The sequence below is a fragment of the Lates calcarifer genome, unplaced genomic scaffold, assembly GCF_001640805.2.
Source record: "Lates calcarifer isolate ASB-BC8 unplaced genomic scaffold, TLL_Latcal_v3 _unitig_389_quiver_2789, whole genome shotgun sequence".
NCBI lineage: Eukaryota > Metazoa > Chordata > Actinopteri > Centropomidae > Lates > Lates calcarifer.
Genome location: NW_026116594.1, coordinates 1 through 12,838, shown reverse-complemented (window position 1 = coordinate 12,838; position 12,838 = coordinate 1). Strand labels below are relative to the sequence as shown.

At 38.4% G+C, this 12,838-nt stretch overlaps 2 protein-coding genes across 3 annotated transcripts; one reads left to right on the top strand and one right to left on the bottom strand.

The window, feature by feature from the left end:
- Positions 1–5: 5 nt before the first annotated feature.
- Positions 6–1,504, top strand: LOC108894872 (ER lumen protein-retaining receptor 2-like; the record flags this gene model as incomplete). The annotated part of the gene is given in 5 exon segments (XM_018693493.2): positions 6–70; positions 72–111; positions 229–259; positions 262–480; positions 1,443–1,504. Coding segments are annotated over 5 exon segments (390 nt in total), but the record flags the coding sequence as incomplete, so codon positions are not given.
- A 2,165-nt stretch (positions 1,505–3,669) lies between these two features.
- LOC108894873 (lipid droplet assembly factor 1) lies at positions 3,670–6,181 on the bottom strand. 2 transcript variants are annotated; one of them, XM_018693494.2, is made up of 5 exons: positions 6,099–6,181; positions 5,568–5,671; positions 5,305–5,473; positions 5,064–5,209; positions 3,670–4,345 (listed from the first exon to the last, which is right to left on the bottom strand). In XM_018693494.2, the coding sequence occupies exons 2-5, from the start codon at positions 5,652–5,654 to the stop codon at positions 4,283–4,285; spliced, it is 465 nt and encodes a 154-aa protein (XP_018549010.1). In that variant the 5' UTR covers positions 5,655–5,671; positions 6,099–6,181; the 3' UTR covers positions 3,670–4,282. The 2 variants fall into 2 exon arrangements, with proteins under 2 accessions (XP_018549010.1, XP_050924241.1); XM_051068284.1 differs by lacking the exon at positions 6,099–6,181 and adding an exon at positions 5,972–6,087.
- Positions 6,182–12,838: the final 6,657 nt, after the last annotated feature.

The window sequence follows — 12,838 nt, the reverse complement described above, 5'->3', positions numbered from 1 at the left end:
TGAAATTCAGGGCCACCTACGATGGCAACCATGACAGTTTCAGGGTGGAGTTCCTGTTGTTCCTGTTGGAGTCTCGCTGTTCTCATCAACCACGACTTCTCTTTCCTAGAGGTGAGTTCAAGCTCTTGTGTTGCTATCAAACTAGGAACTAAACATTATGAACACATTGTCCCTTCGTAAACATGAAATTAATTGCATTCTTGCACATTTAAATTCTTCTGTCATTAGATCCTTTGGACATTCTCCATCTACCTGGAGTCGGTGCCATCCTGCCTCAGCTCTTCATGATCAGCAAGACCGGCGAGGCGGAGACGATCACCACCCACTACCTGTTCTGCCTGGGCCTGTATCGAGCTCTCTATCTCTTCAACTGGATCTGGCGTTACTACTTTGAGGGCTTCTTTGACATGATCGCCATTGTGGCTGGTGTGGTCCAGACTGTCCTCTACTGTGACTTCTTCTACCTTTATGTCACCAAAGGTGGGTTCTCTTCTGGTATCATCCAATATTCAAGCACCAAATTAGACAGATAAAACTATGTGCACTAAGAGGTTTATTATCACACAATATATGGGAAATATAATACTGACCTTTTTTTTTTTTTTTTCTTATTCGGCTATAGTAAAAAGCCTGAAAAGTGGGATTACAAAATGCTCATTCATCCCATCCACTCTTGCCCTGAAGCAATCCCTTCTTAGAGGAACCTTGATGTAAGAGATGAGGGACAAAATTTACAGCCCTTGTTCCCTGAAAAACCTCATTCTGAAGTTCATCTGAAGCTAATATGTGGCTCCAGCAGTATGAGTTTACTAAATGAAGTGAGTATTTTCCAAAGTTATGGTCTTTTTAGTACAAAATTCCCTCTTTGTGTTACTGTCCCTTCACAGTCATTAAGCAGGGAATCGCAGTCCCAGGAAACACACAAAGGGAATTTTGTGCAAAATATACTGTAAATTTGGAAATATGCACTTGAATTGGCTAACGCTGACCGCTGAAGCCTCATATTAGCTTTGACTGAACTGAAGAATCAGTTTCTCTCACAGAACCGGGAAGGTGGATTTTGTTCCTGATTTCTTACAGTTGCATTAGGAAAAAAGTTGGTTGTGAGTGAAGTCACAACAGTTCAAGACCTTTCCTTCTCTAATGACACTCTCCTCAATCACACTAGTGCAGTTTAAAGAAAACACTTAGGTCTATCTGTAAAACGACCCAGGCTGTAGGCTTCAGATGAGGTAGAAATGCAAACAGGAATGTGCAGAGGGGACTTTTTTAGTCTTGTTTAATTGCTGAAAAGTGTTATTGGCTTACAACCACAGGAGGTTAATTCTGAACAGTTAACAATTAATTAGTGCCTCTTTAAAGGCAAAGGCAAGGAAAATGGAAGCTCTGGTACTTTGGTTCCCACCTGATGACCTGTCATAACTTTTTCCGTCACCCCTCAGTGTTGAAAGGCAAGAAGCTGAGTCTGCCGGCGTAAAACGTAGAGGAGGAGACGGCGACTCCAGCAGACTCAGGGGGTGTGGAGATGACATCTTGGAATCTCGTGACTTTAGCAAAGGATGCCTGAGACAGAGAGCCAACTAATCGGGGAAAAACACTAGTCTTCTTGATGGTTGCTGATGGAACTGGTAAATGCCAACAAACACCAGAGCTGAACAAAGATCATCCCAGATCAACCTTTGGATTTCTGTGTTCAGCATCTTGCCTTAAACTTCTTTTCATCGCTGTTCAAATAGGAGAAAAGGCTCTTTTTTCTTGTTTTTTTTTTTTATTTTTAATTTTTTTACATGTGAGGTGTATACGCTTATTTTTTTCTTATTATTTTATAATGTCACAAATAGGGTCGACTCTGAGAAGTACCTTGTTTGACTTGGTAATGAAATGCACAAATGTACAGTCTTATTAAAGCGTGAGATAAAGAATAATGTATCTGAGTGCCTGATGAGGATTATGTCCATTTTCTCAGAGTATTTTTTTTTTTTTTACTTAAGACTTTTTTTTTGCCACAATAATTGTATGCATATGCTTTAACACATGTACCCTATCTTGGAAACATTTAAAGAGGCCATCACACGTATCAGTTTTATAAAAACATTGCTTTCTAAAATTGCTTAAGACAACATTTTAAAAAGATTTTTCTCTCTTCTAACAATCAGAACTTTTTTGTAAGTAGAACTTATTAGTTTAAGAGGTAACCCATAAAATACTTAAATGCAGCAGTCTTTTTGTCGTAGGTGTCAGTATTTTCAAATGTGGGTACCTCATTTGCAATTAAACTTTTAATGTGGTCTGTTCAGCTTACTGTACTGAAGAAGCTAAAATGCATCAATTGTTCTACAGCTTTAATATAGATTTCATACAATCTTAGAACTATGCTACATCACATTTTGGATGTAGATACAGCACAAACTTAGTTTCTGTCATTATCGCAAACGCATGAACACCTTCCCACAGTCAGTTATCACAAGGTTGAAGTCGCTGACGTCAGAGTAAAGCAATAATGAATGACTGAACAATGATTACACTTAAATGCCGGGATGAGAAGTGTTGATATTGACAGATATTGGACACGAGAATCCTCCAGCACTTTGACTGGTTGTTACATTTCAGTTGTTTACTGAAGGTCTAGATTGTGAACAATTCAACACATCTGGAATTATTGCTGCTCAGTAATTGAGTAGAGGTTGACATGGTGTTCAGTGGGTGCATTTCTATTCAATTTAAAGGCCTCTTGTTAACTTTTTCAAATTTGCCATTCCTAAAGGGTAATTTCAACTTTTTATGTCTTTTTTTTGCATGATATCACCTCCATTAAAGGTTTTATGAGAATCAACCTCCAATGTCCCTGTGTGATTATTGAAATAATGCAAGCTCTTATGAGTGCGATGGGAATCTTGTGAGCAGATGGAGGAAGTTTTCAGGAAACCTCAGATGTCTTAAGCAGAAGTATTTATTGATGCATGATGCATCAAGGAGAAAAGAAATAACACCATAAAGTGTGCAAGGCCATTTTATTCTGAAGGATCCCTTCCTGGTGGCTGCTTTTAACCCTATAATTACATCATGCTACTGCATGTACAAATAGGGTTATTAATCATGGAATCACATCACATCTATACACGTGTGATGTCTCTATTGGGTACCTGTTTCTAACCAAAAAATCATGTTTACCTAGGTCACATGTATTCCCTGACACTTCTGTCCTACTTCAGAGAAGATGTGTGTAAATCCTGACCCTGAGTGGTGTTATGGCTATTTCACAGGGGACTGCAACCTTGGTTGCTATGGTAAAGAAGGCTATTTTCACACTGATCTGCTGAAGGTGGAAAGTTTCTCTGTGTTCACCTTAAATCTCAAGTATCTAAAATGGCAGGGAAGGAGTAGACGTTCTACTAATTTATGATAAGTTTAACCCTTGAAAACACTGGACACAAATTATTATTCAGGGCATTTTTATTCTACAGTCTTCAAGGTTCCCTTCAGATGTTTTAAGTTTTCAGCATTTCCAAACATTCACAATACTCAACAACATCAGAGTAGCAACATGTACATTTAATAAAATTAAGTGCACACATTCCTTTGCATATACAAAAAGACCCACTCAAATATGTTTTAGTTTTGAGGGAATCTTCTCCATCTCTTTTTTTGGACAGAAGACCAGATCAAATGTTCATTATGATGAGCTTTTATTCAAAGCTGTATTTCAAATGCGAAATAGTGCACTCTTTTACAGGTAACAGCAAACATAGACATGTAACACATGTAACACATGTAGTGCATTTTCATTTCCTTTAAGGGTGTGAACATCAAATATTTGCAAACATACATAACAATACAAAGGCATTTTCAGACCAAAAACCATGATAAATAATGGGAGTAGCAGGTCAATATTTTCCTCTTTTTCACTCATACTTGAAAGGAGCTGCCATTTCAAGATGTGCAGTTAGAATATGTACAGATTAGACTAATAACAAGTCCTCTGTATTTAGCTAATTAGGGTGGCCCTTGGCTGTTGTAGACACTATATAACTATTGCACTTTATATAAAGAGAACAACACTTTCTTTATTTTAGAAAAATGTTCAGTAACAATATTCAGGCTTTACACATACAGTAACCATCACAGAGTCTTTGTGCTTAGAAAATCTTTTACAAAAGCAGATCCCAGACTCCAGCAGTCATACTTTCAGGCATCTGTGAATCCTAACCATCAAGCTTTAGTGTTCTGATTTAAGGCTCCTATATTATACACAAAGATGAAAGCTGAGAGAAGAGGAAGAGAGCTACTGCATTTCCTTCATGTTTGAAGTTTCACACTCACTCTCCTTCCCCCGGACTTTCCCTTGCTGGTTGGAATAGAGGAAAAGAGAAGAAAATAATAAGAATTTCTTAACATTTGATAACTCTGTCACAGTATGTAATATGAATGTGTGCACATTAGGCATGGGCTGGTAACCAGTTTCAAGGTATACTGCAGTTTGAAAAAGTCAAGGTTCCAAAACCACTAATATTTTCTGTCGTACTGTTCCTACATTAAAATGACTCGGGTTTTTTTCTTACAGAAAAGATTTCAAGATTTCATTTACTTATGTCCTGAGATTGTTGAGCTGCAGCTGCAGGTTTAGGCTCACTTAAGAAAGAGACTGCACAAGTATTTTTTTTTTAACTTATTACAGAGAAATATTCAGTTATTTATGTTCTGAGCTTGTTGAGCTGCAGGTTTAGACTAAAGGGACTGCATTTATTTATTTAATTTTAATCAACTTTATTATTTTAACTTAACATACATGTTTACTAATGTTCCAAATATTCTGTGTTGTTTAAAAACAAAATAGATTGTGTTCAATATAAAAAAAAGTTGTTTTTTCTTACCAGACATTTCAAAATAACTCATTTCAGAGCTGTAATCACAGTTCCAAAACCGTGATATTTTTTGCTAAAGGTTATCATATCATCAGAATCTCAAACCAGCCTATGCTTAGTGTACATTTCTTATCACTTCAGAGGAGATTATGTCCGGACATTACATATACAATAAGTAGAAATCAGTTTATAGTACATTACCTTTGTCAGTCGTGGGGAATAGTGGTTGAGGATGTTGGAGATGGTGATATAAAAAGCATTAAGGATGCAAGAAACTATGAGGGAGAAGAAGGCGAGGCCGGAGAGCACACACAGCAGAGTCAACCCTCCCACAAACAAAAGGAAGGCTGAAAGAGACAGTGACAAAGAACAGGTTTGTGACTGTGACAGTTATCACAGAACCCCACAATGCAGAGGATAATTCTGGCATGAGCACACCTACCCTCAAAGAAAACAAAAGCTACTACCGACATAATAATGGTAACAAGGGCAAAGGTCAGGAAGAGTCCAATAGGCAGTGCAGCCATTACGCTGAACAGCAACACGGTGAGAGCCAAGAAGGGATGGCTGCTGAGGTACTGCCCGATTCTTGTATTCATCATCAGTGCTACCTGGTAAAGACAACTCTCATTTAGCTGGGAGAAAACACACAGAGAAAAACTTGGTAGACTTTAAACAGATGCAGGTGATTCAATTCTGGGTTACCTTTGGGTCATCATGAAGGCGGATTAACAGGGTGGTCCATCTTTCCCGCAGCTGCTGAAAGTCAGTCACACTGCTGTTGCGCTGCATTTCCACACCGTACCTCACTGTGAGTAAAACATGAGTAAAACTGGGTCAGTCTGACTGGTAAAATGCAACCACTGAAATACTGGTTAAGAGTTAATCCAGCAACACTGATTTACAGATAGATTGTGCAGATATTCATCTATATTTTAACCAAAAAAAGTTGGCACACAGAATGGATTCACTTGAGCCTCAGTGACTGTAACAGAAAACAAGCTTAGTTCACTGGTCTACAGCTGCCCTGGATCTCACTCACTGCCAGATAACACTTTAATAGTACTTTTCTGAAATAACATGACAAAGTTTAGATGACAAGTACAAACCTGAACAGGGAAGTAAACCTGGTTTAATTCTCTGCGAAAGACTGCTCACACCTTATGAAACTGTGTCCTGTAAGTTGTCTTAAACACTCAAACAGCAGCAGCAACACACCCTTTTTTAAACACTCACCTCCTTCTTCTGTCTCTTCCTCCTCCTTCTTCCTCTTTTGGATTCCTAGAAGAGAGACTCTCAAAGGCTTGTTGATATTATTACTGCCATCTACTGTTTACCAGAGATGTTGCAGCATGGCAGTGCTTATGTGTGAAATCAAATGATATTCACGTGAATTTTGTAAATTACTCGGAAAAATTAAATCCACATTTCAGAAAATATCTGATTTCACCCTCATTAATGTTTGCAAAACCAATATGTCGCAGTGCTGTGTCCTGTGTTGTTCACAAAACCTATGTAGCTGTCATCCCACCACTTTCCTTGTGATGAGAAAGAGAAGAAGAAATGGTTTCAGTTTTCAAGTTTCAAGTTTTGATTTTTACATGAATAAAGGCCGGGGCCGGCTCCACGCAGGGACAAGAAAGGACAGTGCCCCCCGATTTAAAAGTGCCCCCTAATTTAAAAGTCATAGCAGTAAATATCCAACACTCACTGTCACTCATGGATGTATTATTAGAGGCATTACAGGCGCCGTATCCAGTTCTTATAATACATCCTTGTTGGATGTATTGTAAGAGCAATTCGATGCAGTTGCTAGGCGGAACCAGAGTCGGGCGCTCTTTCTGCCGTTGTTGGTTTGCGTGTGTCGTCATCGGTCATGACCTTCTGTGGGCGCCGCAGACGCAGAGAGGCGCAGAAATGGTGAAGTCGGATAACAGATTTAAACCACCGTTTGAATCGTTGCTTCGGTTTGTTAGTACTATGTGAGAAGTTAATCACCAAATAAAAGTTAATTACCAAAGAAGCGTGGATGCTCAAACAAGCTTTGGAGCTGCTTTTTTGTCGAACGCGTGTGAAGCTGGACAATACACCTGCGACGCCAAGGTAAGGCTAAGGAGCTAACTGGCTAGCGGCTAGCGTTAGCATTTGCGTTAGCGGCGAGCGTTAGCATTAGCCTTCTGTTTTTCAATCGTTTTTATCGCGTGGGTAAGAGTGTGTTTGTGTTTTCGTGACTGAGGCGTCCCTGACATGAGTTGTGGGTACCTTATGGAGGTAAGGTAACTGGTTAGTCTGAGCAAGTACTAGGCGACAGTCACAAGGAAGAACTTTCTTTTAGGAGGCAGAAACCTTGAGCAGAACCAGGCTCAATAGCTAATGATTTTCCCAAATATTTGTTGTTGTTGGTGGTTTTTCAGGTGATGACAGTCAAGTGTTCATTTTCGGAAACCGCTCTCTAATGTTTGTTAAATGTTATGGTTTGCCTGCAATGTTGAATATTTATCTGTGTTTTCATGGTTAAACTGTTGGTCAGGAATAGGTAGTAGTGTATTGATCATTTTCCTTTGAATGTTTCTCTTTGATTTCCTCCAGATGTCAGCCCTTTCATCCACGACATCTTCCATGATGTCATCTTCCTTTTAAAGACATTGTCCACGAACGCAGAGACATTGTCCGCGATCAGAGTGTCTTCGTACATTGAAGAAGTTCTTTGAGACCAGGACTGAGGCCTCCAGGTAATTCACAGCTTTACATAAACTGCCCAACACAGAGCACTGACATTGTTTATGTTCAGTGTTAACCGTTATTGTTGAGGATCAGTCAAAGACCTTGTTGTTGGTTCTTCAGGAGGTGATGACAGTCAAATGTTCATTTTATGAAACAGCCCTCTAATGTTTGTTAAATGTTGTGGTTCAGCTGTAATGTTGAATATTTCTCTGTGTTTTTATGGTGAAACTGTTGATGAGGAATAGGTAGTAGTATATTGATCATTTTTCTTCGAATATTTCTCTGTGATTTCCTCCAGGTGTCACCACTTCGTCCACGACATCGTTCACGATCGCAGAGACATGGTCCATGATCGGAGAGACATTGTTGAGGATGAGGGAGACATCGTCCTCGATCAGAGACATTGTCCACGATCGCAGAGACCTTGTCAAAGATGAGAGAGACGTTGTCCATGATCAGAGACATTGTCCCATGCTTTGTAGAGACCTTGCGATAGAATCGGCGGAGACGGGGGTCACCGATTTGACGGCATTGCCCGCGATCATGGAGACTTTGTCGATGATCACAGAGACGCCGTCTATGATCTCAGAGACATCGTCCACCGATCGCAAAGACATTGGCCATGATCACAGAGACTTTGTCCATAATCTCAGAGACATTGTCCGCGATCACAGAGACGTAGTCCACGATCATAGAGCGTCTTCGTACAATGAAGAAGGTCTTTGAGACCAGGACAAAGGCCTCCAGGTAATTCACAAACACCTTTACATCAACTGTCCAACACAGAGCACTGACATTGTTTATGTTCAGTATTCAGTGTATCAGAAAAGTGTAATAATAGAGGTAGTCTGTGGTATAAAGATAATGTAAAAATAATTTGCATTAATAGAAGTAATGTAAAAGTAGTTAGAAATATCAGAAGTAAAATGTAATAGTTAAAGTAATCTCTTACTACATGTAGCAGTAAAAGTTATCTGTAAATTTAGAAGTAATATGGAATAAGAAATGTAACATGTAATGGTAAAAGTACTCTAAAATTAGAGGTAACAGTAAAAGTAATCTGTATTTAAAAAATTTCACATTAAGATGTCAAAAGTGTTAACAGTTATTGGTAAGGATCAGTCAAAGTGGGATTGAAAAATATCTTAACTTCAGTTTGATTGTACATGATCAGAAATTCTTAATTATGTCTATGTGCTAGGCACATTAGACTACACTGTACAAAACAATATCAAGTCTACAAAAAAATACTGGAGTGAGTTGTTCATTAGTGTGTTTATTTTAATTCCTGGTCAGAGGGAGATTTGAAAAACTATCTTTACAGTTTATAACGACCAGTTCTACACATAGTTACGTAAAAGTTTTCACACAAGTTGCTGTTAAGGCCTTTGTAAAATTTGGTTGTTATTCATTAAATGGACAAAATGGACTTAACTGGTAGTGTTTATTATTGTTGTGCAGTTCACAGTAACATACGACTGCTTCAGTGATTAGTTGATAGACACACTATTAATAATCATTTTACTTTTTCCTAAATATTTGTTGTTGTTGGTTCTTCAGGAGGTGAAGACAGTCAAATGTTCATTTTCTGAAACAGCCTCTAATGTTTGTTAAATGTTGTGGTTCCGCTGTAATGTTGAATATTTCTCTGTGTTTTCATGGTGAAACTGTTGATGAGGAATAGGTAGTAGTATATTGATCATTTTTCTTCGAATATTTCTCTGTGATTTCCTCCAGGTGTCACCACTTCGTCCACGACATCGTCCACCGATCGCAGAGACATGGTCCACGATTGGAGAGACATTGTTGAGGATGAGGGAGACATCGTCCTCGATCAGAGACATTGTCCACGATCGCAGAGACCTTGTCAAAGATGAGAGAGACGTTGTCCATGATCAGAGACATTGTCCCATGCTTCGTAGAGACCTTGCGATAGAATCGGCGGAGACGGGGGTCACCGATTTGACGGCATTGCCCGCGATCATGGAGACTTTGTCGATGATCACAGAGACGCCGTCTATGATCTCAGAGACATCGTCCACCGATCGCAAAGACATTGGCCATGATCACAGAGACTTTGTCCATAATCTCAGAGACATTGTCCGCGATCACAGAGACGTAGTCCACGATCATAGAGCGTCTTCGTACAATGAAGAAGTTCTTTGAGACCAGGACAAAGACCTCCAGGTAATTCACAAACACCTTTACATCAACTGTCCAACACAGAGCACTGACATTGTTTATGTTCAGTATTCAGTGTATCAGAAAAGTGTAATAATAGAAGTAATCTGTGGTATAAAAATAATGTAAAAAATAATTTGCATTAATAGAAGTAATGTAAAAGTAGTTAGAAATATCAGAAGTAAAATGTAATAGTTAAAGTAATCTCTTACTACATGTAGCAGTAAAAGTTATCTGTAAATTTAGAAGTAATATGGAATAAGAAATGTAACATGTAATGGTAAAAGTACTCTAAAATTAGAGGTAACAGTAAAAGTAATCTGTATTTAAAAAATTTCACATTAAGATGTCAAAAGTGTTAACAGTTATTGGTAAGGATCAGTCAAAGTGGGATTGAAAAATATCTTAACTTCAGTTTGATTGTACATGATCAGAAATTCTTAATTATGTCTATGTGCTAGGAACATTAGACTACACTGTACAAAACAATATCAAGTCTACAAATAAAATACTGGAGTGAGTTGTTCATTAGTGTGTTTATTTTAATTCCTGGTCAGAGGGAGATTTGAAAAACTATCTTTACAGTTTATAACGACCAGTTCTACACATAGTTACGTAAAAGTTTTCACATAAGTTGCTGTTAAGGCCTTTGTAAATTTGGTTGTTATTCATTAAATGGACAAAATGGACTTAACTGGTAGTGTTTATTATTGTTGTGCAGATCACAGTAACATACGACTGCTTCAGTGATTAGTTGATAGACACACTATTAATAATCATTTGACTTTTTCCTAAATATTTGTTGTTGTTGGTTCTTCAGGAGGTGAAAACAGTCAAATGTTCATTTTCTGAAACAGCCTCTAATGTTTGTTAAATGTTGTGGTTCAGCTGTAATGTTGAATATTTCTCTGTGTTTTCATGGTGAAACTGTTGATGAGGAGTAGGTAGTAGTATATTGACCATTTTTCTTCGAATATTTCTCTGTGATTTCCTCCAGGTGTCACCACTTCGTCCACGACATCGTTCACGATCGCAGAGACATGGTCCATGATCGGAGAGACATTGTTGAGGATGAGGGAGACATCGTCCTCGATCAGAGACATTGTCCACGATCGCAGAGACCTTGTCAAAGATGAGAGAGACGTTGTCCATGATCAGAGACATTGTCCCATGCTTCGTAGAGACCTTGCGATAGAATCGGCGGAGACGGGGGTCACCGATTTGACGGCATTGCCCGCGATCATGGAGACTTTGTCGATGATCACAGAGACGCCGTCTATGATCTCAGAGACATCGTCCACGATCGCAAAGACATTGGCCATGATCACAGAGACTTTGTCCATAATCTCAGAGACATTGTCCGCGATCACAGAGACGTAGTCCACGATCATAGAGCGTCTTCGTACAATGAAGAAGGTCTTTGAGACCAGGACAAAGGCCTCCAGGTAATTCACAAACACCTTTACATCAACTGTCCAACACAGAGCACTGACATTGTTTATGTTCAGTATTCAGTGTATCAGAAAAGTGTAATAATAGAAGTAATCTGTGGTATAAAAATAATGTAAAAAATAATTTGCATTAATAGAAGTAATGTAAAAGTAGTTAGAAATATCAGAAGTAAAATGTAATAGTTAAAGTAATCTCTTACTACATGTAGCAGTAAAAGTTATCTGTAAATTTAGAAGTAATATGGAATAAGAAATGTAACATGTAATGGTAAAAGTACTCTAAAATTAGAGGTAACAGTAAAAGTAATCTGTATTTAAAAATTTCACATTAAGATGTCAAAAGTGTTAACAGTTATTGGTAAGGATCAGTCAAAGTGGGATTGAAAAATATCTTAACTTCAGTTTGATTGTACATGATCAGAAATTCTTAATTATGTCTATGTGCTAGGAACATTAGACTACACTGTACAAAACAATATCAAGTCTACAAATAAAATACTGGAGTGAGTTGTTCATTAGTGTGTTTATTTTAATTCCTGGTCAGAGGGAGATTTGAAAAACTATCTTTACAGTTTATAACGACCAGTTCTACACATAGTTACGTAAAAGTTTTCACATAAGTTGCTGTTAAGGCCTTTGTAAATTTGGTTGTTATTCATTAAATGGACAAAATGGACTTAACTGGTAGTGTTTATTATTGTTGTGCAGATCACAGTAACATACGACTGCTTCAGTGATTAGTTGATAGACACACTATTAATAATCATTTGACTTTTTCCTAAATATTTGTTGTTGTTGGTTCTTCAGGAGGTGAAAACAGTCAAATGTTCATTTTCTGAAACAGCCTCTAATGTTTGTTAAATGTTGTGGTTCAGCTGTAATGTTGAATATTTCTCTGTGTTTTCATGGTGAAACTGTTGATGAGGAGTAGGTAGTAGTATATTGACCATTTTTCTTCGAATATTTCTCTGTGATTTCCTCCAGGTGTCACCACTTCGTCCACGACATCGTTCACCGATCGCAGAGACATGGTCCATGATCGGAGAGACATTGTTGAGGATGAGGGAGACATCGTCCTCGATCAGAGACATTGTCCACGATCGCAGAGACCTTGTCAAAGATGAGAGAGACGTTGTCCATGATCAGAGACATTGTCCCATGCTTCGTAGAGACCTTGCGATAGAATCGGCGGAGACGGGGGTCACCGATTTGACCGGCATTGCCCGCGATCCATGGAGACATTGTCGATGATCACAGAGACCGCCGTCTATGATCTCAGAGACATCGTCCACGATCACAAAGACATTGGCCATGATCACAGAGACTTTGTCCATAATCTCAGAGACATTGTCCGCGATCACAGAGACGTAGTCCACGATCACAGAGTGTCTTCGTACAATGAAGAAGTTCTTTGAGACCAGGACAAAGGCCTCCAGGTAATTCACAACGGACATAAAAAATGTCAAAAAGTCATGGTTTAGTAAGGTATCTAAAATGTCATAAAACAGTCATTGTATGGCAAAACATAAAAATGTCATATACATATACTGAGCAATTAACATGTCTTAGTATGACGTGGGATAATAGTATCTTAATATAGTAAGGCATTAAATATTGAAG